The 23,907-nt window shown below is 33.0% G+C and overlaps 3 protein-coding genes across 4 annotated transcripts in view; 2 read left to right on the top strand and 1 right to left on the bottom strand.

Annotated features, from left to right (window-relative positions):
• The window catches only part of LOC106100195 (nuclear pore complex protein Nup98-Nup96), a 53,073-nt gene extending 45,633 nt beyond the window's left edge, over positions 1 to 7,440 (bottom strand). For both annotated transcript variants that reach the window (XM_013279002.1, XM_013279079.1), the window contains exons 1-6: positions 7,202 to 7,440; positions 4,004 to 4,123; positions 3,411 to 3,524; positions 2,337 to 2,537; positions 1,692 to 1,829; positions 29 to 165 (exon numbers count right to left, since the gene is read on the bottom strand). In XM_013279002.1, coding sequence (XP_013134456.1) covers positions 29 to 165; positions 1,692 to 1,829; positions 2,337 to 2,537; positions 3,411 to 3,524; positions 4,004 to 4,046 — 633 coding nt within the window. In that variant the 5' untranslated portion in view covers positions 4,047 to 4,123; positions 7,202 to 7,440. The remainder of the gene's footprint in view (positions 1 to 28; positions 166 to 1,691; positions 1,830 to 2,336; positions 2,538 to 3,410; positions 3,525 to 4,003; positions 4,124 to 7,201) is intronic.
• Positions 7,441 to 9,845: 2,405 nt separating this feature from the next.
• On the top strand, positions 9,846 to 11,444 carry LOC106103495. The gene is made up of 3 exons (XM_013283311.1): positions 9,846 to 9,930; positions 10,182 to 10,627; positions 10,833 to 11,444. The coding sequence occupies exons 1-3, from the start codon at positions 9,885 to 9,887 to the stop codon at positions 10,965 to 10,967; spliced, it is 627 nt and encodes a 208-aa protein (XP_013138765.1). The 5' UTR covers positions 9,846 to 9,884; the 3' UTR covers positions 10,968 to 11,444.
• Positions 11,445 to 12,170: 726 nt separating this feature from the next.
• Positions 12,171 to 23,836, top strand: LOC106106215 (uncharacterized protein DDB_G0287625-like). The gene is made up of 11 exons (XM_013287135.1): positions 12,171 to 12,248; positions 12,503 to 12,655; positions 13,469 to 13,597; positions 15,786 to 15,929; positions 17,484 to 17,566; positions 17,852 to 18,040; positions 18,625 to 18,701; positions 19,209 to 19,316; positions 20,726 to 20,835; positions 21,980 to 23,138; positions 23,703 to 23,836. Exons 1-11 carry the CDS (start codon positions 12,171 to 12,173, stop codon positions 23,834 to 23,836), a joined length of 2,364 nt encoding a protein of 787 aa, XP_013142589.1.
• Positions 23,837 to 23,907: the final 71 nt, after the last annotated feature.

Below are 23,907 nucleotides of genomic sequence, written 5' to 3'. Positions count from 1 at the left end.
ATTAGTAATAGTATAGCTAATTACATACCTTCATACAAGTGATGCAGTGATGTTTTATATTAACATTTTGCGATGTACCAGATTTGACAACCATATCTGTACCCACAACCGGATTATATTTCACATGTCCTGTACCAGTCGGAGCTTGCTGTTGTCCAAATGCACCTGAAAATTGTTTAAAAAAATAAATATCCGGCCAAATAAAACATTAACAGTGGTAGTGCCCGCTTTAACATCTTAGCACTGCAGGGCTCGTCCCCAATACTACGACCATACAGAAGACAGGCGTCAAATGGAACCAATGCCGTGTTTCATCTGATGAGTGTGGTGCCGGAGGCCTACTTTAAGTCCCTTTCTCTTTACCACCCTTTTCTTATGAGAGGATGGGAAGGGGAAGTGGATTTGACGATGGAGGAGATGCATAGGAAGAGGAAATATCCTCTTCATGTGCGTCTCCTCCTCCGTCGTATTAGGGTAGGCAACGCATCTCCAATTGCGGATGTCTATGGGCAGTCGCTTCGCCATTTTGGCGGATTCAGGTGACCGCTTGCTCGTTTGGCATCTTATGTTATAAAAAAAAAATAAGTTAATAGTGTTTCGATGTATTTTATTTCATACCTTAATCTTACTAATATTATAAATGCGAAAGTTTAGATGGATGGATGGATGTTTGTTAGAATTTGTAGCCTAAACGGCTTAACGGATCTCGATGAAATTTGGTATAGATGTAGAGGATAGTCTGGAAGAACACATAAGCTACTCGCTTTTGTTTTTGAATTCCGCGCGGCCGGAGTCGTGGGCGAAAGCTAGTTACGATATAAAAGTAAATAGCTTATAAAAGTATATGTATACTAGCTGTTGCATCCGACTTCATGTGAATTTAAAAATATAATTAAAATTAGAATTTTTGAAATCGACCCAGTAGTTTTTGAGTTATTTCAATGTATACAAAAAAACAAATTAATCCTCTTGATAATATAAGTATACAAAATAAATAATGAAAGAATAGTTTGTTAAAACATGCTATTCCTTAATTTCCAAATAATTAAATAGAGTAACAACCAGAACAAGTATTGTTCGCGCCTAAACAGCGCTTTATGATGGGTTGCGAAACCGGTCCGCGCTTCCCCCACTCACCGCACAGGACCACCCCTAAAATCTGCTGGCGCAACGTCTTACGTGCCCCCGCATCGATCAGTGTGTGTAAAATCATCCAACAGCAACAGTAACACTCAATACAATAAATACTGTGAAAGTATACGTGTGTTTCAATAGAAGATTATAAGCCACATAAAGTGGCGACCGTAACAACAAGTATTATGTCCAAAAACATAAAAATTCTCACTCTCATAGCTCTTCAACACATCAGTATGTAAAAAGTTCCATTTTTATTTCCTGGCCCAACTATAGTTATTTTTATGTTTATAAAAGAGATCATTTTAAAATAATGCTAATAAACAAATTCCTATATATATTATATTAACATTATAAAGCGGACAGATTTGTATTTTTGTAATTGAAATAACTCAAAAACTACTGGGTTGATGTCAAAAAATCATTCACCATTAAAAAGCTACATTATCAGTGAGAACATAGGCTATATTTCTTTTTCACACAGATAAAGCCACTAGCAAAATAATATAAAGATTATTTAACTAAAAAACCTATTAAATGTTGAACAAGTTACTCACTAGCAGTATTGTTGAACAGACCACCACCGCCTAGGGTTGTATTCTGTTGACCAAACAACCCGGTACTTGTTGATGGAGTTGAACCAAACAGACCCGTGCCAGTTGTACCCGAAGTCGATGTATTACCGAAACCAAAACCTTAAATAAACATTATTCTTATTAATATTACAAATGGGAAAATTTAGATGGATGTTTGTTAGTTTGTAGCCTAAAGTGTTGAAAAAATGAAATTTGTTGATTGTCATACATGTAAAAGATAAGTCTAGAAGACATAGGCTACTTTTGTTTTTTTATTAATTCCACGCGGACGGAGTCATGAGAGAAAACTAGTCCATATTATTAATGGGAAAGTTTCGATGGATTTTGGTTAGTTTGTAGCCTAAACTGCTGAACGGTTTTTAATGGAATTTAGCATATGTAGAGGATAGTCTGGAAGAACATAGACTATTTGATCCCAGATATAACTAAAGTTTCCGTGGGATATATTATTTTTTTTCGTGTTTATTCGATAATTCCGCAACAGTGTAACATATCTTAGGATAAAATAAAGTCTGGACTAACACATGGGAATAACACATTCATTCCAGAAAAATTTTTTTAAGCATAAATACTATGTTTTCAATTTCTAGTAATAAAATTAATTACCTGCAGGCTTAGCTCCAAAGGCAGACGTATTCTGTGTATTTCCGAATAAGCCGGTGGACTGGTTGTTACTGAATAAGCCTCCAGTAGATGTACTGGCTCCAAACCCGAAGGCTCCTGTTGTTGCACCAAAGGCCGGGGTGGAAGTGGCTGCTGGAGAACTGCCGAATAGACCCCCCGTAGTATTGGTAGAGCCAAATAGACCTGAAAAGTGTGTTAATATGTTCTATCTATACTATTATAATAAAGCGTCAAGACACACTTATTTGTTGCCTAAGATGTCAGCAATTACACCATATTTTTGAATAATTATTTTTTTAATAAAAAGCCCTATACTTACGTCACACTTCAGCCTATATATTTTCATGCCATTAAACTTAGGGTATAAATATTTTGTATAAAAACCCCAATGTGGGAAAGAGACCATAAGTTGCTGCCAACATCAAGAAAGCAAGAATGCTAAGGTTTGACCTGTCATGTCATTTTGACATTTGCAATTAATAATTTGACAAATGAAAACAATAAAATAAAATTTTCATAATTTCATGCGGATGAAACCACATGGGAACTGCTAGTTTCTATTATTTTTAAAATTAAATGTAGTTTTAAAAATACATTGCCTATGTTACTCACAGATAACTAGCTTTTTAATAGTGAAAATCTTTTGAAATTGGCCCAGTAGTTTTTGAGTTATTTCGTTACATACAAAAATCTAAAAATACAAATTTTTTCTCTTTATAATATTAGTATAGACAAGTATAAACTGTTGCACTTTTAAATGTACATTATTTTGTAGCATAACAAGACACCTGAATTCGCCAGAATAGCGAATCGTCACCTACCCATAGATATCTACGAAAACAGATATTTTGTCTTAAGGAGAGGATGTGTCCTATATTAGTATTATAAAGAGGAAAGATTTAGATTTTTGTATATATTGAAATAACTCAAAAACTACTGAGCTGATTTCAAAAATTCTTTCACCATTAAAAAGCTACATTACCATACATAGGCTATATTTTTTTAATCCACGCAGACAAAGTCGTGCACAACATTATTATGTATGCGTAATCTTACCTCCGCCGGCAGCAGGTTGTGGGGCAGCCGTAGCCCCAAAGGCAGGAGGAGCGCCGAAAGCATTAGTACCAGTTGTTGGCTTGAAACTACCGAAAGATGGCGTTGTTGATGTACCTGTAAAAATACGCTTATTAAGATAGTTTTTAGGGGGAAGCGAACATCCCTTCATATATTAAAAAAAAAATCAGACACATATCTATACTAATATAATAAAGAGAAAAATTTATATCATATTTTTGTATGTATTGAAATAACTCAAAAACTACTGGGTCAATTTCAAAAAATCTTATACAATTATAAATGACTAGCTGTTGCTAGCGACTTCTTCTGCGTCAAATTAAAAAAAAGCTGTCACTCAGTGATAATATAAGCTATATTAATGGTGCAAGATTATTTGTAATTGGCCAGTACTTTTTGTCTGAATTGAATACATACAAAAATACAAATCTTTCCTCTTTATAATATTAGTATAGAAAAGGCTACACTTAAACAAGTTTGAATAATATGTTGATGTGTCAGATTGTAAGTTGTTAATAAACCCAAGTTTTTTTTTTTATTTATTTCAGTAACAAGCTATAAAATTAATTTATTACCAAAAGCAGAAGTGCTTGCACCGAATGTCTGTTTCTGAAACATCCTGATATCTTTTGTGTTATCAGAATTGATCACTGGTCTTCTAGAAGTTCAGATCCTGTCAGGCCAGCATCTTACACCTGGAAAGATAAGACTATGTTAAAGACAGTTTTGACAGTGGTAGAGCCCGCTTTAACATCTTCGCAAGAATGGGCCAGCTTGCCTGGTGGAATACCACAACCACACAGAAAACAGGCGTGAAGTGGATGCAATTGCGCGTTTCGTCTGATGAGTGTGGTGCTGGAGTCCTAATTATAGTCCCTTTTCTTTTCCACCCTTTTCTTGAGAGGAAAAGTAAAAGTGGATTTGATGATAGAGGAGATGCATAGGAAGGGCAAATGTTCTTTTTATGTGCGTCTCATCATCCGTCAATTAAGAGTAGGCAATGCATCTGCAATTGCGGATGACTATGGGCAGCGGTCGCTTTCCATTTCGGTGGATTCAGGTGACCGCTTGAACGTTTTTATTTTTATTATAAAAAAAAAGACTATAAACATATCAATTTCTCTAGTTTTGTGGATTTGTTGATGGTTATATCGCTTAGTGTGTGCCCACCTTTGACTAAACTGTCGCACAACTGTTGCACGATTGTCGATTGTATCACAGCTAATACAACTGTTTAGTTGCACAACTAAAGGTCGAGTTTGAGCACCTCCATATAAGGTCATAGGAATCAAAGCGTGACTAAACTGTTATGTGATAGTTTAGCCAAGGTTTAAGATAGTTTGCGCCCACGACCCCGTCCGCGTGGACTTAAAAAACCAAAGTGAGTAGCCCGTGCACCCTTCCAAACTACCCTCAAAATCTAGCCAAATTTAATTGAAATATGTTCAGCCGTTAAGGCTACAAACTCTAACAAACATCCATCCATCTAAACATTCACGTTTATAATATCTTACTAATATTATAAAGTGAAAGTTTAGATGGATGGATGGATGGATGTTTGTTAGCGTTTGGAGCCTAAACAGCTGAACGGATCTCCATGAAATTTGGCACAGGTTTAGAGCATAGTCTGGAAGAACACATAGGCTACTTTTTATCCCGGGATAAGTTACAGTTCCCGTGGGATTCGTTAATTTAGTTTTTTAATGTTTACTCGATTATTCTGCGATGGTTCAACATATCTTATTGAAATTTGGCACAGATGTAAAACAAAGTCTGGAGTATACATGGGATAAGCTTCATCCCCGAGGTTTCCGGTTTCGGAGGGATACGTAGCTTTTTGTTATTTAAATAGTTCGTGTGTTTTCTAATACCACGCGGACCACGAAGTCGCAGGCGACAACTCGTTAGTATATAAGTATGAAGTATGATTTGATTCAATATTCAAACATTAGTAGATCACAGATCAAAATTGTGTTTTATTAATATTTTCCTCAAACATTTGCAAAACTTTCTTATATTATTAGTGTTGTCATATAAATCAAGGTCAAAATATGACATCATCAATACCAACTTTCTAGATATTGCACAATATTTACTAACATGTTTACTATCTTTTGTTTATAAACAACTAGTTTTCGCCCGCGACTACATCCGCGTGAAATTAACAAAATTTAAAGTGAGTAAGTAGCCTATGTGTTCTTCCAGACTATCCTCTACATCTATTTCAAATTTCATCCAGATTTGTTCAGCCGTTTAGGCTACAAACTCTCACAAAAATTTACCCATCCATCCGTCCATCTAAACTTTCACATTTATAATATTACTATGAAGTATGATTATGTAGTCTGTATTCTTTCAGACTATGTTCTACATTTTTCAATCTATGACAAATTACGAGATCTGTTAAGACAGTTTAGGAGATATGGAGTAAAAATCCATCCATCTGTATATTTAGATTTACAATATTAGGACAGAAATATTGGAAAATTGAGACATATTATACAAATAAAGTACAGTATATTAATTTATAAATTTTCTAAATTACCTTTTGCTCATTACTTTATCGAAAATAAAAAACAAATTTGATAATTAGACTTCCAAATTATTGTTAACCATTCTGTTAAACCCAGTATAGCTTATTTGGTACAAGATTAATTACTAAACTAGCTTTGCGCACAACTCTGTCTGTGTGCAATTAAAACGAAGTAGCCCATTCTTTCAGACTATCCTCTATATCTTTGCAAAATTACATTGAGTTATGTTCAGCAGTTTAGGCTACAAACATCCATCTTAATAATAATAAACTTTTGCATTTATAATATTAGTAAGATTTATTTTTATTAATAAAGTTTAAAAATGTGCTGAATTCATTGTTTTAATTTAATATTTAGAGTGATTGCTTAGAAATGTAGATAATTTAAAAGATAGTATGTATTGTGGAGAAGGCAGTGAATTAGATAGATATTCAGCTGATAGAGATGCATACAAAAGTACATACTGTGAACACACTGTTGGGGAAAAGCAAGTTGTTAGTAATTCATTTACTAGCTTTTGGCAAAACTCCACCCATTCAGTATTAAATAAAAAACAAAGTACATAAGCTACATGTTCTACATCTGTGTCAAATATAGCATATTTAAAGATACCTTCAAACTAATAACCATCTATACATATAATACAATTGGAGTTTCTTTTTTACATTAATATTACGTGGACGAAGTCGCGGGCAACAGTTAGAATTTAAAATAAGATGTAAGATCAAACAAAGAAGCAAGTATGCAATAAATCTGCTTTAAATAATTACAGATAGTATCTGGATAAACGTTAGATCATTTTTATATAAATTTCACACAAGCTATGTCACGAAAAAATGGCTGGTAATACGAAATTTTGGTATACCTACAAAATTAATCGAAATAAGCAAATCATAACACAAAACGGTTATCTTACTACATAGCTTATGTAAAAATAGAGACAATCTTTGGCATACAATAAAAAATTAAAAATAAATACACGTTGATTTCATTGCAACAAATTATAACACCAGTTTTGACATTTACTACCAAACTCACGAGGTATGCAAAGAATTCATCTAACACGTTATTGCCGTCTTAATAAAAGCGAAAAAAGCATTATTTAAATAATGAAAACAAAGTAAACTATTTTATTAACTGTTCAAATCAAAAACAAAAACTGAAATTGAATCAAAAACGGAATCATTGTAACGAAAAGTTAAGCCGTATGTAAATAACCGTGTTATTTTAAATACTTACCACTTTTATGCACAACAAATTACACCAAACTTTTAGAGATTGAAAGAACACTTTTAAATTTACACTTAAAAGGGGTTATTTAATTACTTCACTGTACACTTCGATAGAAGCAAAACGGTTTCAATTTTACAGTGCATCGAAATCGGCTTCTCATTGAAACATTGGAAACAGATTATAAACAGCAGTTTTTATAATCGATTTGCCATACACAATTTATTAAAACATGTTGAAAGGATAAGTTGCTTATTGTTGCCGTACTTGCAATTAAAAAACTACTAATATTAAATCGAGTGGTCTGTTCGGACCTTATCAGGGTGCACAATCTCAGTACATTTAACTTGGAAATCCGAAGATAAAATACTGCAATATAACGGAGCACCTTAAATCTATTTTGATAATAAGAAACAGACTAATTTTGTTTTTAGTAGTATTATAATTGTTATATATGCCAACGCGCAGTAATAGATGGCTGTTTTACCAATAAAAAATTACTAGTTCAATTAATATACGATAGATGCCGCTATTTAGTAGCTCTTCTTGTAGTGTTTTTTTTAGTGTATTTGTTGAATGAAACCTTTTTTCAACTCTGATTTACTTCTTTTTAATTGTCACTTGTAATTCGATGTCAGTTCAATAAGTAAAATGTCTATTACATTTATTTATCCTTAAAGTACTCTGTATTATCGTTTAATTGAAAATACTCAACAGTATTTAGGTAAGTGCAGTCCTGGTTGTAAAGAAAGAGGAGGTATGTCTGTTTCTATGTCTACTTACTTCAGAACATTACAGACTTTTATATAACACTGTCTCTATCCAGCAGTAAGATGTCTCCTCTCGTATAATGAGAATTTATAGCTATAGTCCACATCTATGGCCTAGTGCCTCTGTACATTGCCGGACTACTTAAGTATTTGTTTGTAGTGTTTTGTCTTTAACATGTATTTGGTTCTTTCACAACCATATTTATAGCAGTAAAGCAAAAGTAGTAAATTGTTACACTAATCTCTCTTAGACTTTTTTTGTACATGAAAGTATGCTTTTAATGAGTGCAATAATATCAAATAAGATGTAACCAGTAAGAAGGTGGGAAAATTTTATTTGGGCCATTAGTCTCAGATTTTAATTGTTATTGCCATATGGTATTACGGTTTTAGTCACTAGCCTTATTATTTTTTGTTAAAATAACAGATTATTATTTTAAGGTATGCATCAAGTACTACAACTTGTACAACTGATGTCACTGATGTTTATGTATGATTTCTCATCTTAATACGTACCGCGTAACACCGTAGGATATATGAAATATGGGATTGTATAAAATGTGATTGTTGATACTTATAATATACTTGTTAACTATGTGAAGCCATTGTTTCAATAGCCCTACACCTCCAGAGCTCGGGACCGCAGAAAGTAACCGTCCAACAGTATCCTTTGTTTTTACTTCCTAATTGGTATAATGCACTATTTGGGTGGATATATAAATCTTTTCATTTATAACAGATATAATATAGGTGTATAAATATCTAAATATCTATGTTATGAAATATAGTTATTTAGATATTTATATAACCTATATTATTATTTTAAATAACGCTCGTTTGCCCCATTTCATTAAAAAATAAAATAAAAACAAAACAAGAAAGAAAGAAAGTTGTAAACTATGAAATACAGATGGCGCTTTTCTTCGTGTTACCCAATTTTAGGCCGAAGATTGGTCTCTATTTCAGTATGTTACAAAGTACTCTGTGGACCTTATACACTTATTTTGACATATGCATCATATGCATGTTATTTATTTATATGCAAAGTAAAATATTTAGACCTTTGCGATCGTTGTTAAGTTTAAAACTGAGTTCTCCTGTTTTTTCAGAGTTGTTTTCCTGTAACGTAACTTGTATTATAAGCAACGGTTGCGTCACTACTTGATAAGATTATGCAATTTGGGATAATAACTATTTAAATAACAGTAAGGATTGATTAGGGTTTTATCGATGATGTCTGGTTTTGTTATAAAAAAAAAAATTAACCATAAAACTGATGAACTGCTGTCCATAAGACGAAGAATAAAAGAAAATAACTGCATTATCTGGAATTGAAATATATTATGCAATTTTGAAACGTAAGATAAAGCACTTTAGTATTTGGAAATGATCTCAATAGTATCTTATGAAAATTTTGCATGCTCAATTTAATCAGTTTTAAATATTACTCACTAAGCAACCCACAAACTAACGGTGCGGCGCGCCGACGAGAAAAACACAGCTAACGGCCTTTTTAACCAATCACAACTGCCCTCTTTAATGTCTCCCAATGATTAGTTAGACAAAAAATGCCATTTCGTCATTGATAACAATGATACATGTAGTTAAAACATTATGGTATTCAATTACTACCTGCATCTCAATAACTTATGTGCTAAAATTGCTTGAGAGTTGATTTGGTAAGGTATATAAGTAGAAAAGTTTTCGTAAGAGAAATTACTACAAGGAAACAGAGTAATATGGTTGAAGATGAGTTTGTTGTAACTTGTTCAATTTGTTTTTTTTTTGTCATTCAAACCACTATCAATCAATCGAAGTAGAATGATTTAAACTTGAAACACTAAATCGGTAACATTGTGATTTCACGTCCAATGTTAAGTTGTTATGAATAATAGAACTTTTTATGTCATAATAAATATTTTATGAGCCATATAACAATGTTGCTCATTCACTTGATGCTGATATTTTGTAAGTATCGCATAGTTTTAAAATAAGCAAATTTAATACAAATATCTATGAATTTGATATTATGCTAAAAAAAATTCTTAAACATCCTCCCAATCCATTATAGCAAATCCCATAAATAGTTTTGACTTTGTATAGTACAATGGAATAAAAAGAATGGTGCCCGTTTTTATAAGCTTAGAGTTTAATGTTATCTAAAAGTTGCATACTTTAACCCATATTTTGAAATGAATGCTAAATAATCCTATTTTTAGGTAGCCTTACAAACAGCCATGCTGCCATGATCCATTTAGACGGTTTGCTTGATATAGGCAAGAAATGGAACTATGAATTACAACTTACTCAAGTAACTGAAGGAAAAATAAAGTTCGCGTTAGAAAGCAAATTATCCCCTCCACCTTTAACTACGAAAAGTGAAATAGAATATATCTTACCTAACATGATTAGAATTGGTAATGTTGGAAAGGGTGTTAAGACAAACGCATTCATTCCAAATAAAGAAGAAGCAATGAAAATAAACATATCTCTTCAGTTCGAAAATGACGAAATTGGTCCAGTAAAGAAGAAAAAAAATAACAAATCCCATTTAAGACAACGAGCAGAAATTCTAACTCCGCGAAAAATTAAAGACGATGAATCAATTCAACGATACATCCTACATTTGTATAACCAAGCTCTTATCGTTCTGGAAAATATTCAGGTAAGATTTGAGAACAAAATAGATAAACACAAGTTTCATAGAATCAAGCAACTTTACAAAGAAAAACTTGAAGAGCATGTCACTAAATTAGGCAATCAAACACTTAGAACTAAATTGGGTACTCAAAAAGCTATTTTGAATACGTTAAGCGTATCAAATAGAATTATTACGAAAATATTTGACCACATGAACATGTTTATTAAAGGCTCCTTACGAAATTCAAACTCAACGATCGTTTCAATGCAAAAAGAGTTGGAAAAAGAACTTAATTCAGAATTCGTTCATCTTTGTAAGCAATATGAAATATGTAGAACTAGCAGAACTTTTAGCGATTTATTAACAGACATGTTGACGATGATCTTAAAAACGGATAATCGGAAAGTAAAACAGGCTTCCGATGCATTAACTGAAGTATTAAAAGATGCAGTTTTTTTAAGAATAATGGATTGGCAATCACACAAACAATTCAAAGTTCTAATACGCAATTTGGAATACAAAAACGAGGAGGAGACAAGGATTGTTTTTTTAATCCTAAGAAATGTAATAGCAAATAGAAATAAACCGATAAAAATCTATGGTGCTGAGAATATGAAACTAGTCAATAAAACTGTTGTGCTGCAAGCTATTTTAAACGAGTTTGATAAAGTAATTCTTGGTGACCAAAATAATACAAAACAGTGGAATGATTTGTTACAAAAGTTGGAAGAATGGACAAAAGCAAGTGAATACCGAAATATCATATCAAAAATTTGGTCTGAATTGATAAAGATAATGGAAGTTGGAGCAGAAAAAATGACAGAGGAGGTGGTAAAGACAGTAAGAGAAAATATACGTTTTGTTTTAGATGGATTTGAAAACAAATAAAATATTTCTGAAACAATATTCATTAAATTCCTTAAACATAAAAATATAAGTTTACACCTTCCCCGCACTATATCAATGTTTTTTTATACTTATACCGTTGTTGAAGATCGAGTTTTCTGTCGATATAGATATAAAAACTGGCATAGTTTAAAACACAGTTTTGATATTGTACGAGCGTGCGCACACCTGAAAATAAACTATCGCACAATTGTTTAGTTTCGCTTAGATTCCTATGAGCTTAAATGAAGATCCGCACACTACTCGTTTTAGTAGCGCAACTAAACAGTTGAATTGGCTGCGAAACAATCTACATTACACAACAGTTGTGCGATAGTTTAGTTTCAGGTGTGGGCACAGTTGTTTTCTAGCTTTTGTGTTTCTCTCTATTTTTCTTTAATTTTGAACTTACCGAAAACTACCAATTAAAAAAACTTGAATCATTGACTACAATCTGTTAAGATTGTTATATACTGTGGTTTGACAAGTGACAACACTAAACAAAACGCTTTTTGCTTTTGATAATGGCGGAAAAGCGGCATCGTAGTTCATTGTTAAAGTGTGATTAACCTTACCATTATTGAAAAAAATGAGTCGTTTTAGGACTTCTAAAATTGAGGAGAAGATAGCTTATGAGATTTTTAGATCATGTCGTCTCTGTGGGGCCGGTGCTGGCTACAAAATGCCTATAGTACAAAATGTCGAATGGGATGGAGATGTTCCACTCACCCAGAAAATAAGGGAATGTGTACAAATAGAGGTGAATTATTGGAATCTTTTTTTTAAACTACCCTAAAAGCCTATTAATTTCCACACTATGTGTGACTAAATGTGACTTTTTCATATTGTTTTAGAAATCCTTTATGATTTGTTACATTTCAAATTCAAAACAATTCGAAGCTAAATATAGAATAAAATACTAAATTATATTAATATACAATTATACTGTTATTGATGTAATTATATATGTTTATACTCCCTCCGTTCGTCGTAAACAAGAATAAATATTTGCAGGTCCACCAAGAAGATAAAATGCCTCCATTAATTTGTGAGCTGTGCGTCGACAAAGTTAATGATTTCTACGAATTCTCAGAGATGTGTAAGCAGACGAACATGAAGACAAGACTACGTCTTGGTTTACCTCCACAGACAATGCCTAGAGGAGCGGTAAGTTAGCATATATAAAGTTACGAGCTGTTGCCCGCGACTTCGTCCGCGTGGTATTAGAAAACATACAAACTATGTAAATTACAAAAAGCTACGTATCCCTCGGGAACCGGACATTTCTCGGGGATGAAGCTTATACCATGTGTAATCCACACTTTGTTTTATATCTGTGCCAAATTTCAATAAGATATGAACCGTTGCAGAATGATCGAGTAAACATTAAAAAACTAAATTAATGAATTCCATGGGAACCGTAACTATTCCCGGGATAAAAAGTATCCTATGTGTTCTCCCTGACTATGCTCTAAACCTGTGCCAAATTTCATGGAGATCCGTTTGGCCGTTTAGGCTACAAACACTAACAAACATCCATCCATCTATCTATCCATCCATCTATACTTTCGCATTTACAATATTAGTAAGATCAGTAAGATTGCTCACGACTTCGTCCGCATGAATTTAAAAAAATATACCCGTGCTTGCTCACTAATAATGTAGCTTGTTATTGGTGAAAGAATTTTCGAGTTATTTCAACACATACAAAAATACAATTTATTCTTTATAATAGTACTAGCTGTTGCTCGCGACTTCGCTCGCGTGAAACTATAAAAATATTAAAAACGTAGCCTATGTTGCTCACTAAGAAGACCCAGCGGGGGTCCTTCTTCAAGGCGAGGGTTAATGATGTTGTATTGCAGTCGTGTTGCTCCTCAGTGCTCTCTATAACTGTGAATATTTTGTTTCCTTTGGACTTTAAGTTATCAAGGTACTACTGTATTTATAAACATTTTAATAGTATATATGTTATTTCAGCCGAATGCAGGTGATTGCATCTTAGGTGTGACGGAAACAATATTTGCTAATGACGACTCAAATGAACCAATAATTAAACATGTGGGAAAGCAGAGTAAATCAAAGAAAGAGACATCTGACAAAGTTAAGGTAAGAAGATATAAATCACTAAAAAGTTAATATTTTTTTTTAAAACAAGGTGGCAAACAAGCAAGCCGCCACCTGTATCCGCCAAAATGGCGAAGCGACCGCTGCCCATAGACATGCGCAATGCAGATGCGTTGCCTACCCATATCCGACAGAGGAGGAAACACATAAAGAGGATATTTCCCCTTCCTATGCGTCTCCACCATCACATTCATTTTCCCTTCCCATCCTCTCCTTATAAGAAAAGGGTGGTAAAGAGAAAAGGACTTAAAGTAGGTCTCCAGCACCACACTCATCAGACGAAACACGGAATTGCTTCCATTAGACGCCTGTCTTGTGAGTGGTTGTGGTATTGGGGGAGTGCCAGCCTGCAGTGCTAAGATGTTAAAGAGGGCACTACCACTGCAATAAATACAGCAGAAGCTTGTTAAGTTAAAGTCCAAGGGAAACACAAAATATTTTAAGTTATAGAGGTTTTAAGTTATCAAGGGTCTATGTTGTAAATGTTTTTGGGCTCTGATGGACAGGGAACATATTATTTTGAAGTTATAGAGGTTTTTATGTTATCGAGGTTCTACTTTATTATAAATGTGAAAGTTTATATGTATGTTTGTTTGTATCCTACACTGCTGGCATCTTGATGATTGTCATACATATAGGGGATAGTCTGGAACACATAGGATACTCTTATTGTTTTATTATTATTATTTTCGGTGACATACTAGCAGATAGTTAGCTGATGCGTTTATGTTGTATAGCTCGGAGATTTTAAGTGTATTTAGTCTATTTTTAAAAGTGTTGACTATTGGAACCACCACTACACTATCTGGAAGCCTGTTCCATGCCATGACTACTCTGTTGGGCAGTAAATGTTTGAATGAGTGCCTTTCTGAATCCGCTCCTTTCTTAAGCATATCCTCTTTCACACAAGTCATTTTTCAGTCTTCTACCTTTGTAGCCATCCACATTCAATCTTAACACTTTCTGGTTTATGTCCCCATCGTCTCGTCGCATAACTTGTCAATACCACTTGTGATTGTGGCGGCCTATTACTTTTTATTTTTGGTCCCGCCCAAAACAGCGGAACAGTCCTAAAAATTGGGTATTTTTATTCACTACTAGTTGTAGTAATAGTAATAGTAATACTTGCCGACCTCGTAAAACTGAAGTAGACAAACGATATCATGAAAGTAAATGCAACAACGACATTTGTTGACAAATATCTGAAAAGTTCAGACAGACCTTTAGTACGCAGACTCTCAAAAACGTGCAATAAATCAATACTTTGACCCCGCTAAGCGACCTCCGGCGAAACTTACGAACAACTGTGCTAATGTACGGTAAAATACATTGAAGTGACAGCTTATATCATATACTTATAATAATATTATAAATATGAAAGTTTAGATGGATGGATGGATGTATGTTAGAGTTTGTAGCCCAAACTGAACTGGCTGAAGTGGAAGTCTGGAAGAACACATAGGTTACTCCTTTTTGTTTTTTTTTTCAATTCCACGCGGACGGATTTGCGGTCGAAAGCTAGTAAATATAAATGCGAATGTTACGATGGATGTATGTTTGTTAGCGTTTGTAGCCGAAAAGGCTGAACGGATCTCTATGAAATTTGGCACAGGTTTAGAGCATAGTCTGGAAGAACACAGGCTACTTATTATCCCGGGAATAGTTACGGTTCCCGTGGGATATATTAATTTAGTTTTTTTTAATGTTTACTCAATAATTCTGCAACGGCTCAACATATTTTTACTTTAATTAAAGAAGTAGTACACAGTGATAGTGGTAGAGCCCGCTTTAACATCGCACTGTAGGGCTCGCCCGCGAAATACCACGACCACACAGAAAACAGGCGTGAAGTGGAAGCAATTCCGCATACAGTCTGATGAGTGTGGTACCGGAGGCCTCATTTTAGTACCTTTCCCTTTCCACACTTTTCTTAAGTGGAAAGTATGTGAAGTAAAAGTGGGTTTTACCGTGGAGGGGGCGCATTGGAAGGGGAAACGTCCTTTTATGTGCGTCTCCTCCGTCCATTAAGGCTAGGCAACGCATCTACAATTGCGAATGTTTAAGGCATTGGTCACTTACCATTTCGGTGGATTCAAGTGGCCGCTTGCTCGTTTGCCACTTTATATTATAAAAAAAAGTTAAGATTTCTTATTTACCTGTTTGTTGACAGATGAAATCATCAGAGAACAGTCGAAATAGTAAATCTAGATTGAGTCCAGATACCAATAGACGTGCCACCAGAAGGTCTATCTCCAGCCCTACAAATATCCTCACATCGAGGAACAGGAACTCCAAGGATCAGAAGAATGTCCAGGTCAGTTATGAGATTTGTATACCCCCTTTTTAATTGTTTTAGTACCCCTGCTGTTATCTATACTAATACTAGCTGTTCTCGTGCGGCTTCATCCGCGTGAAATTATAAAACTTTATTATATTGTTTACATTTGTCAAATTATCAATATCAAATGTCAAAATGACATGACATGACAAACCCTAGCAATCTTTCTTTCTTGATGTTGGCAGCAACTTATGGTCTCTTTCCCACATTAGGGTTTTTAACCGAATGTTTACGCCCTAAGTTTAATGGCGTGAAAGTATATAGCCTAAAGCGTGACGTAAGTGTAGGGCTTTTTTTAAAAAAAAATAATTATTCAAGAATATGCTGTGATTGCTGACATCTTAGGCCACAAAGAAGTGTGGGTTTACGCTTTATTATAATAGTATAGTATAGATTATAAAGAGGAGAGGTTTTTATTTTTGTATGTATTGAAATAACTCAAAAACTACAGGGATGATTATAAAAAGACTTTCACCATTACAAATGTAATTTATCTGTAACGGACGATTTATTTTTTAATTTCACGCGGGTGAAGTCGCGAGCAACAGCTAGTATTACCATAAAAGGGAATGATTAATGTTTTTGTATTTATTAAAATAACTCAAAAACTACTCAATTAAAAATTAGACAAAAAGATAGCCTATGTAGATTTTAAGTTATTACAATACATACAAAAATACAATCACAGCCTAATTTTAGTCCCTCTCCCTTTCCACCCTTTTCTTAAGAGGAAAGGATGGGAAGGAAAAGTGGATTTGACGGTGGAAGAGACGTATAGGAAGGGGAAATGTCCTCTTTATCTGTGTCTCCTCTATCAATAAAGGGTAGGCAGCGCTGCAATTGCGGATGTCTATGGGCAGCGGTTGCTTTCCATTTCAGTGGATTCAGGCCGCTTGCGAGTTTGCCACATTATATTATAGAAAAAAAAGTCCTTTTTGTAATATTAGTATGGACAAATAAAGTAAACAAAGATTTTTTTAATCTTATTTCCACAGCCCAAGAAAAAATCATCAGAACCTTTGAAATCTATTTTAAAGAAGGAAAAAAATAATGTAAGTAATCAATAGTAATATTACTTTTATAGTATTTTTGTCCATTTTAGTGAAGTTTGTTTGTACTAAACTAAAAAAAAATCATTTTTTAATAAAATTATTAAAGTAGTAAGTAAATACTAGTATATTGCTTATTGGATTTTGCGAGTAGTTTTTTTTTTGTTATTATTTTTCTTTTTTTTGTTAGAAATCACATTATTTACCATTTATGAGACATCTTAAAGAATTTAATATATAGCAATGTTTTTACGAAAATATGCACAGTTTGCAGAGTTTGAAAAATGTTTAAAATCAAGCGTAAAAAAAAATCCTTAAAAATAAAAAAAAACATCACATTGGTACAGCGGGATTCGAACCCAAGACCTGTAGATTACAAGTCAAGTGCCTAAACCACTGAGACAACGTTCGATTTTTTTATATACTTAGGGATATTGACCAGTTTATTGTTACATTTTAGTATGCAGTGATTTTTTTGCAGGAGGAAGACATTTTGGTAACACCAAAATCTAAAAGAGGAAGAGAGAGAGATTCAATAAGTGATTTACCAGTTAAAAGAGTCAAGTGAGTTTTTATTAATATTAATTTAACTATCTGACTATCTTACTAATATTATAAATGCGAAGGCTACTTAGTTGTATTTCCATGCGGACGGAGTCGCGTGCGAAAGCTAATATGTAAAAAACAATAAAAAATCATTTGTGTCTGTTTGATAATTCACTTAAATATTTTTCAAATAAAATAACTGAAAAAATCCAACATGGCCGCCATTTTTTTATTTTATTGAAAAAAAAAAAATAGCAGCGACACTATTGTTGTAATATATGGAATTTTTTCTTGTATTCACAGGATAGAAGATACAGCAACTTCATCTAAGTCAAAGAGAAAGTCTAGATCTCCCCCCAGATATAGAACCAGGTCACCACCAAAATCTAGGACCAGATCTCCGGAGACAAATGTATGCAAAGTGTGCAAACGATCCTTTCCAAATAAAGGTCGACTTGAAAATCACGTCAAAACACATCAGAATGAAATCAAGTAAGTAACAAACCCTCATCCCCCATATTTTAAATTCTACCATACTAATATTATAAATACGAAAGTTTAGATAGATGTTTGTTAGAGTTTGTAACCTAAACTGCTGAACGGATCTCGATGAAATTTGGTATAGGTATAGAGGATAGTCTGGAAGAACACACAGACTACATACTTTTGTGTTATTTATACCACGCGAACGAAGTCGCGAGCGAAAACTATTATGTGATAATTTCTCTATGTACAGTCGAGGAAATTCGCGGTGTTACACTTTCAGTTGCATATTCTTCTGTTGATTTTATTCTAAACTAGCTTTCGTTTTCGACTACGTCCGTGAATTAAAAAACTAAGAAGTCCATGTGTTCTTCCAGACTATTTTCTATGTCTATGCTAAATTTCATGGAAATCCGTTCAGCAGTTTAGGCTACAAACTCTAACAAACATCCATCCATCTAAACTTTCGCATTTATAATGTTAGTTAAATACATACATAAATAAAGAAATCTCTTGTAAAATTATATGATATTTAGTATGGGTTTTGAGAGATATTGTGGGTATTTATGTTATATTTTTATTCAATTTTACAGGAATTCAAAAACTAAAAAGTCACCGCCAGTTGCGGAAACTAATTATAAAGATAGGACGGAGAAAATACAAGTTAGAGGTAAATATAATTACATACTAGTTATTGCTCATGACTTCGACTACAAAAAAATTAATAATAGAAAAAAAAACTCGCCGATAACATAGCTTTTTGAAGGTTAAAGAATTTTTTAAATCGGCCTTGCATTTTTCAGTTATTGCATACAAAAATGCCAAATTTTTCACAGAGAAGGGACATTTCTCATCTTTTCGTCCCCATCTCAGTTAAATCCGTATATAAAGAGTGAGAAGGGAAAGGGAACTGAAATTAAGCAATTAAAAGAGTGTATTTCAAATTATTTTTTTTTTGTAATTTGTCAAGTCATATATTTGTTTATTTTATTTGCAATTTCTTATAAGAATTTAATCTGCAAACAATAGGACAAATAAATATTACAATTGATAACAGCGCCATCTGTTATTAATGAAAAAAAAAAGTAAAACCTTGTACAGCGCCATCTATTTTAAGCAAAATTCAAATGTGATTGTACAGCGCCATCTGTCTAACTTTTTGTACCTATATTTACAGGTAAAAACGATAGCAAACAAAAAGACAGGAATATGTGCGACTGCGGCAAAGAATATTCCACTCCGAGGAATCTACACCGGCATCGGATAAACTGCAAATATAAGAAAGGTAAATAATATTATTTATATCCTAAATAATATGCGACGAAATGATGGGGACATAAACCAGAAAGTGTTGAGATTGAATGTGGATGGATACAAAGGAAGAGGAAGACCGAAGAAAGTATGGATTGTGTGAAAGAGGATATGCGTAAGAAAGGAGTGGATTCAGATATGACGGCTGATAGAGATGTATAGAAGAGCAGCACATACTGTGCCGACCCTCCGTAAGGGATAAGGGCAAGTTGATGATGATATCCTAAATAATATACTAGCTGTCAATAAAATTGCTATTTCCGTATCAGTAACGCAAATACTTCTTCCCGAAATCTGGAATTTTCCTTTTGATATTACAAACAGACACTGTAATCTATACTATTATAATAAAGCGTAAACACACACTTCTTTGTTGCCTAACATGTCAGCAATCACAGCATGTTTTTGAATAATTCTCTTTTTAATAAAAAGCCCTACACTTACATCACGCTTTAGGATATATATATTCAAGCTATTAAACGTATGGGGTAAACGAATTGGTAAAAACGTTAATGTGGAAAGAGACCATACAACCTACCAACATCAAAGAAGCAAGATTGCTATGGTACGATAATTTGTATTTTGACATATATATAGACTAGCTGTTCCCGTGCGGCTTCATCCGCTTATAAAAACTGTATAATTGTTAACATTTAGTGATATTTTCAAATACAAATGTCAAGATTTAAATACAAAAGGCCTTTGACATTGGGTAACAATTACTCAGATTATCTTGATTACTTGCCAGTTTGTAGTTTATGTCCCTTTACCTCATTAGGGTTTTTCTAATTTAGTTACCCCCTAAGTGTAATAGCGTGTAAATATATAGCCTATAGCGTGTCGTAAGTGTAGGGCTTTTTATTAAATAAAATATTATTCAAAAATATGTTGTGATTTCTGACATCCTACGCCACAAAGTAGTGTGTTTACACTTTATTACATAAAAATAGTGTTTATGCCTCTTATTGTATGGACATTATAAAAACGCCGGTGCTTAGCTTCATGGTTGTTTAATTATTATATTACATTTTGGTTGCAATAATAATGAATAGATTAGCGCGAGATTGACAGACGAAGTGCAAGGTAGTGAATGTACAATAGGGATGTGTAACGCTGTTGCTAGTGATGTCCGTAGTCGCTCATTAGGGATCCATATGAAGGTGGCAAGCGCCAACAAATAGCATATAGTGTATTTCTGTGTATTTTTTGTGTGAAATAATTTTATGTATAACATTAAAGTTTACTTTGTTTAAATCAAGAAAATTTAAATCTTAGTTTTAAAACGCGGCCGATAGATGGCGCTATTATAAATCACAGCTTAATTTTTTTTTAAATTATGAAATAGTAACAGTGTTTTAAAATTAAATTGTGTTTTTTTTTCAGATGTAATTATAGATCCAAAATTATTGGCTAAAATACGACCTTTACAAATTAGGATATCGAGATGTGATCCGATATTGGACAAGAAGTATTCTATATCCGAAATACCACATGTAAGTAAAACTTTAATATACCTAATTTCGATTAAAATACTAACGAATACTGAAATAATTATATACTAGTTTTCGCCCGCGAATCTGTCCGCGTAGCATTACAAAAGTATCCTTTGTGTTCAGACTCTCCTCTACATGTACAATCATCGAGATCCGTTCAGTTTAGGATGTAAACATCCATACATACATCCAAACATTCGCTTTTATAATATTAGTAAAATATATGAAATAAATCCACCTCCAAATTACATTGAAATTTTAACATCTGTCAGATTGTAAGCGACGTTTGATTTAAGTATTAGGCTAAAAATTAAATAAATAAAATGACGACATTTATATCTGAATCTAGTTATTTTGTGACAATTTATTAGATTAAATTAAAGTGATATTGAAAAAAAAAACGTAATTTTTAATGTCAGAAAGTTTACTAGAAATTTAAAATAATATGCAGTTGTAATATTTATAAATTGAAACAAAGTTAGTTCTTGTCACTTCTGCAAGCTTTTTATTCTGTGAAAAAGGTTGAATGTATTAAGATAGCTTTCGCCCGCGACTCCGTCAGCGTGGAATTAAACAAATACAAAAATGAATAGCCTATGTGTCCCTTCAGACTATCTTCTACACCTATGCCAAATTTCATCCAGATCCATCCATCCATGTAAACTTTCACATTTATAATATTAGTAAGATTGAATGTAATTTTCATAGAAAACTTTAATTTCATAAAATGCATCATAAATAATAAAAATATCGTTAAAACAGTAAAAAAATAACACCCTATACCATTCTACGAAATTCTCGATCGATTATTATCTCATATCTATAAATATATTTTTCACACTAATAACAAACAAACAAAACAATCAAATTTTAGGCCTCATTTTAGTCCGTTTTTCTTTACCACCCTTTTCTTATAAGGAGAGGATGGGAAGGTGAAGTGGATTTGACGGTATAGTTGCATAGGAAAGGGAAATATCCACTTTATGTGCGTCTCCTCCGTCGTATAAGGGTAACGCATCTGCAATTGCGGATGTCTATGGGCAGTCGCTTCGCAATTTTGGCGGATTCAGGTGGCCGCTTGTTCGTTTGCCATCTTATGTTATATAAAAAAAAATCAAATATTAAACCAAAAAACTCCTTACAGGTATTCGGTCTGGATAAAAACTGCACATATCCATACTTCAATATTAAAAGCGAACCAAAAACGGGCAAAGATGCTATGGTCCGTATAGAATCACCAATTAAACACGTATTCGATGAGGCCGATTACATACATTGGGATTCAGACACAAGCACTGACAGTAATAACGAACCTATACAGAAAAAAAATAGAATTTCAACACTTTCCATACTCAGTTTGAAAACAATCTTCTCATCTAGATATCTAGGTAGAGTACGTAGAAGGAAGAGGAAAGTTAAAACGGAGATAATGGAAAAGCTGACGGAAAAAGATAATTTTGAAGTAATTGACAGTTTCGATGATGTGCATGACTTGGAAAGGATAAACGATAGCAGTTTTGATCAACTCTTCGGTAACGATTATCAGAATATATCAGTACCTAATCCAGAAGATATCAAAGATATCGGAAATAAGAATAAAGATGAAAGTCTTGAGGAAGGTAACAATACAGAAGACATAAATAAAGAAGAGTATAGTAACATTGACGTTAGTAAAAAAGACAATGACAAAGAAATTAGTAAAGAAGAGAATACTAACAAAGACGATGGTATAGAAGAGAATATTGACAAAGAAGTTAGTAAAGAAAACAGTAATGCAGACGTTAGTAAAGAAGAGAACAGTAATAAAGATGTTGGTAACGAAGAAAACAGTAACACAGAAGTTAGTAACGAAAAGGACAGTAACATAGACGATAGTAAAGAAGAGAACATTAACAAAGAAGTTACTAAAGAAGACACCAGTGATAAAGAAATAATTATTAGTAATGAGGATACTAAAAAACATAAACTAAGCAAAGAAGTAATTAACAGTGAAAATAGTCTACAGAAAGAAGGAAATGGGAACGATAAAGAAGATAGCAATTTAAATGAAGAAACAGACAAAACCGTAAATAACCAAGAAAATAGTAATAATGATGAAAATGACAGTGTAAAAGAAAACGTCAACCAGAAAGAAGATAGCCTCAATGAAGATGTAAATAGTATTAACAAAGACAGCAGATTTAGTAAAGAAGATATCAATAGTAACGAATGTGAAAATATACAAGAATTAAATAAAAAAAATATAGACGAAAGAAATATCGAACATAAAAAAGAAACTAACGGTTTAAGTGAAGATGTAAAGGGTAACAAAGATGATAAAGTAAGAATAGAACAGAAAGATATTCAAGAAGATAGCGTAGATTCTGGAAATTTTATTATTAATAAAGAATTATTTAACAGTTTAAACAAAGAATTAGAAGATAATAAACGAAATGCAAATCCATTAGAAGAAAAAACTCAAATAGAAAATCAATCAATCGAGAAAACAGAATTAAAACAAACAGATATTAAAAATATCGACAAATATAAAGATACTTCGAATAATAATAATTCCAATGAAACAGAGGATATTTTATTAGATAATAAAAAATCGATAGAAATAAACAAACCTGAAAATTATAAATTCAATAAAGAACAAACAGATATTAAAGAAAAAGAATTAAAAGACCTACGAAATGAAGAATTGATTACAGAAAACGATTTACTTGGAGACACAAATGACACACTAAGTCAAGGGAGTATAGAATTCGACGAAAGGGAATTAGATTCTGATGAAAGTCTAGATAAAAATATCAAAGAAAACAGTGGAAATGCAAATAAAGAAGTAATTAATGAAGATAGTAAAAAAGAAATTACATCGACGGTAGTAAATGGAGAAAGTAACGACGACGTAGTTATGGACGACCAAAAGTTAATGGACGAATTAAACGCACAAATTGGAGAAGATGTTATGGAGAAACATTTAAGTTTGGATGATTTTAGTGAAGACGAAGATTTTTAATGTGTCCATCAATAAATGTGTCATAACATGACACTATGATCAAGGGCGGATCCAGCTTTGGTGCCAGTGGG

This window comes from Papilio polytes, unplaced genomic scaffold, assembly GCF_000836215.1.
Source record: "Papilio polytes unplaced genomic scaffold, Ppol_1.0 DF824493.1, whole genome shotgun sequence".
Classification (NCBI taxonomy): Eukaryota; Metazoa; Arthropoda; class Insecta; order Lepidoptera; family Papilionidae; genus Papilio; species Papilio polytes.
The sequence above is the reverse complement of the archived record's forward strand: the minus strand, read 5'-3'. Positions and strand labels throughout refer to the sequence as shown.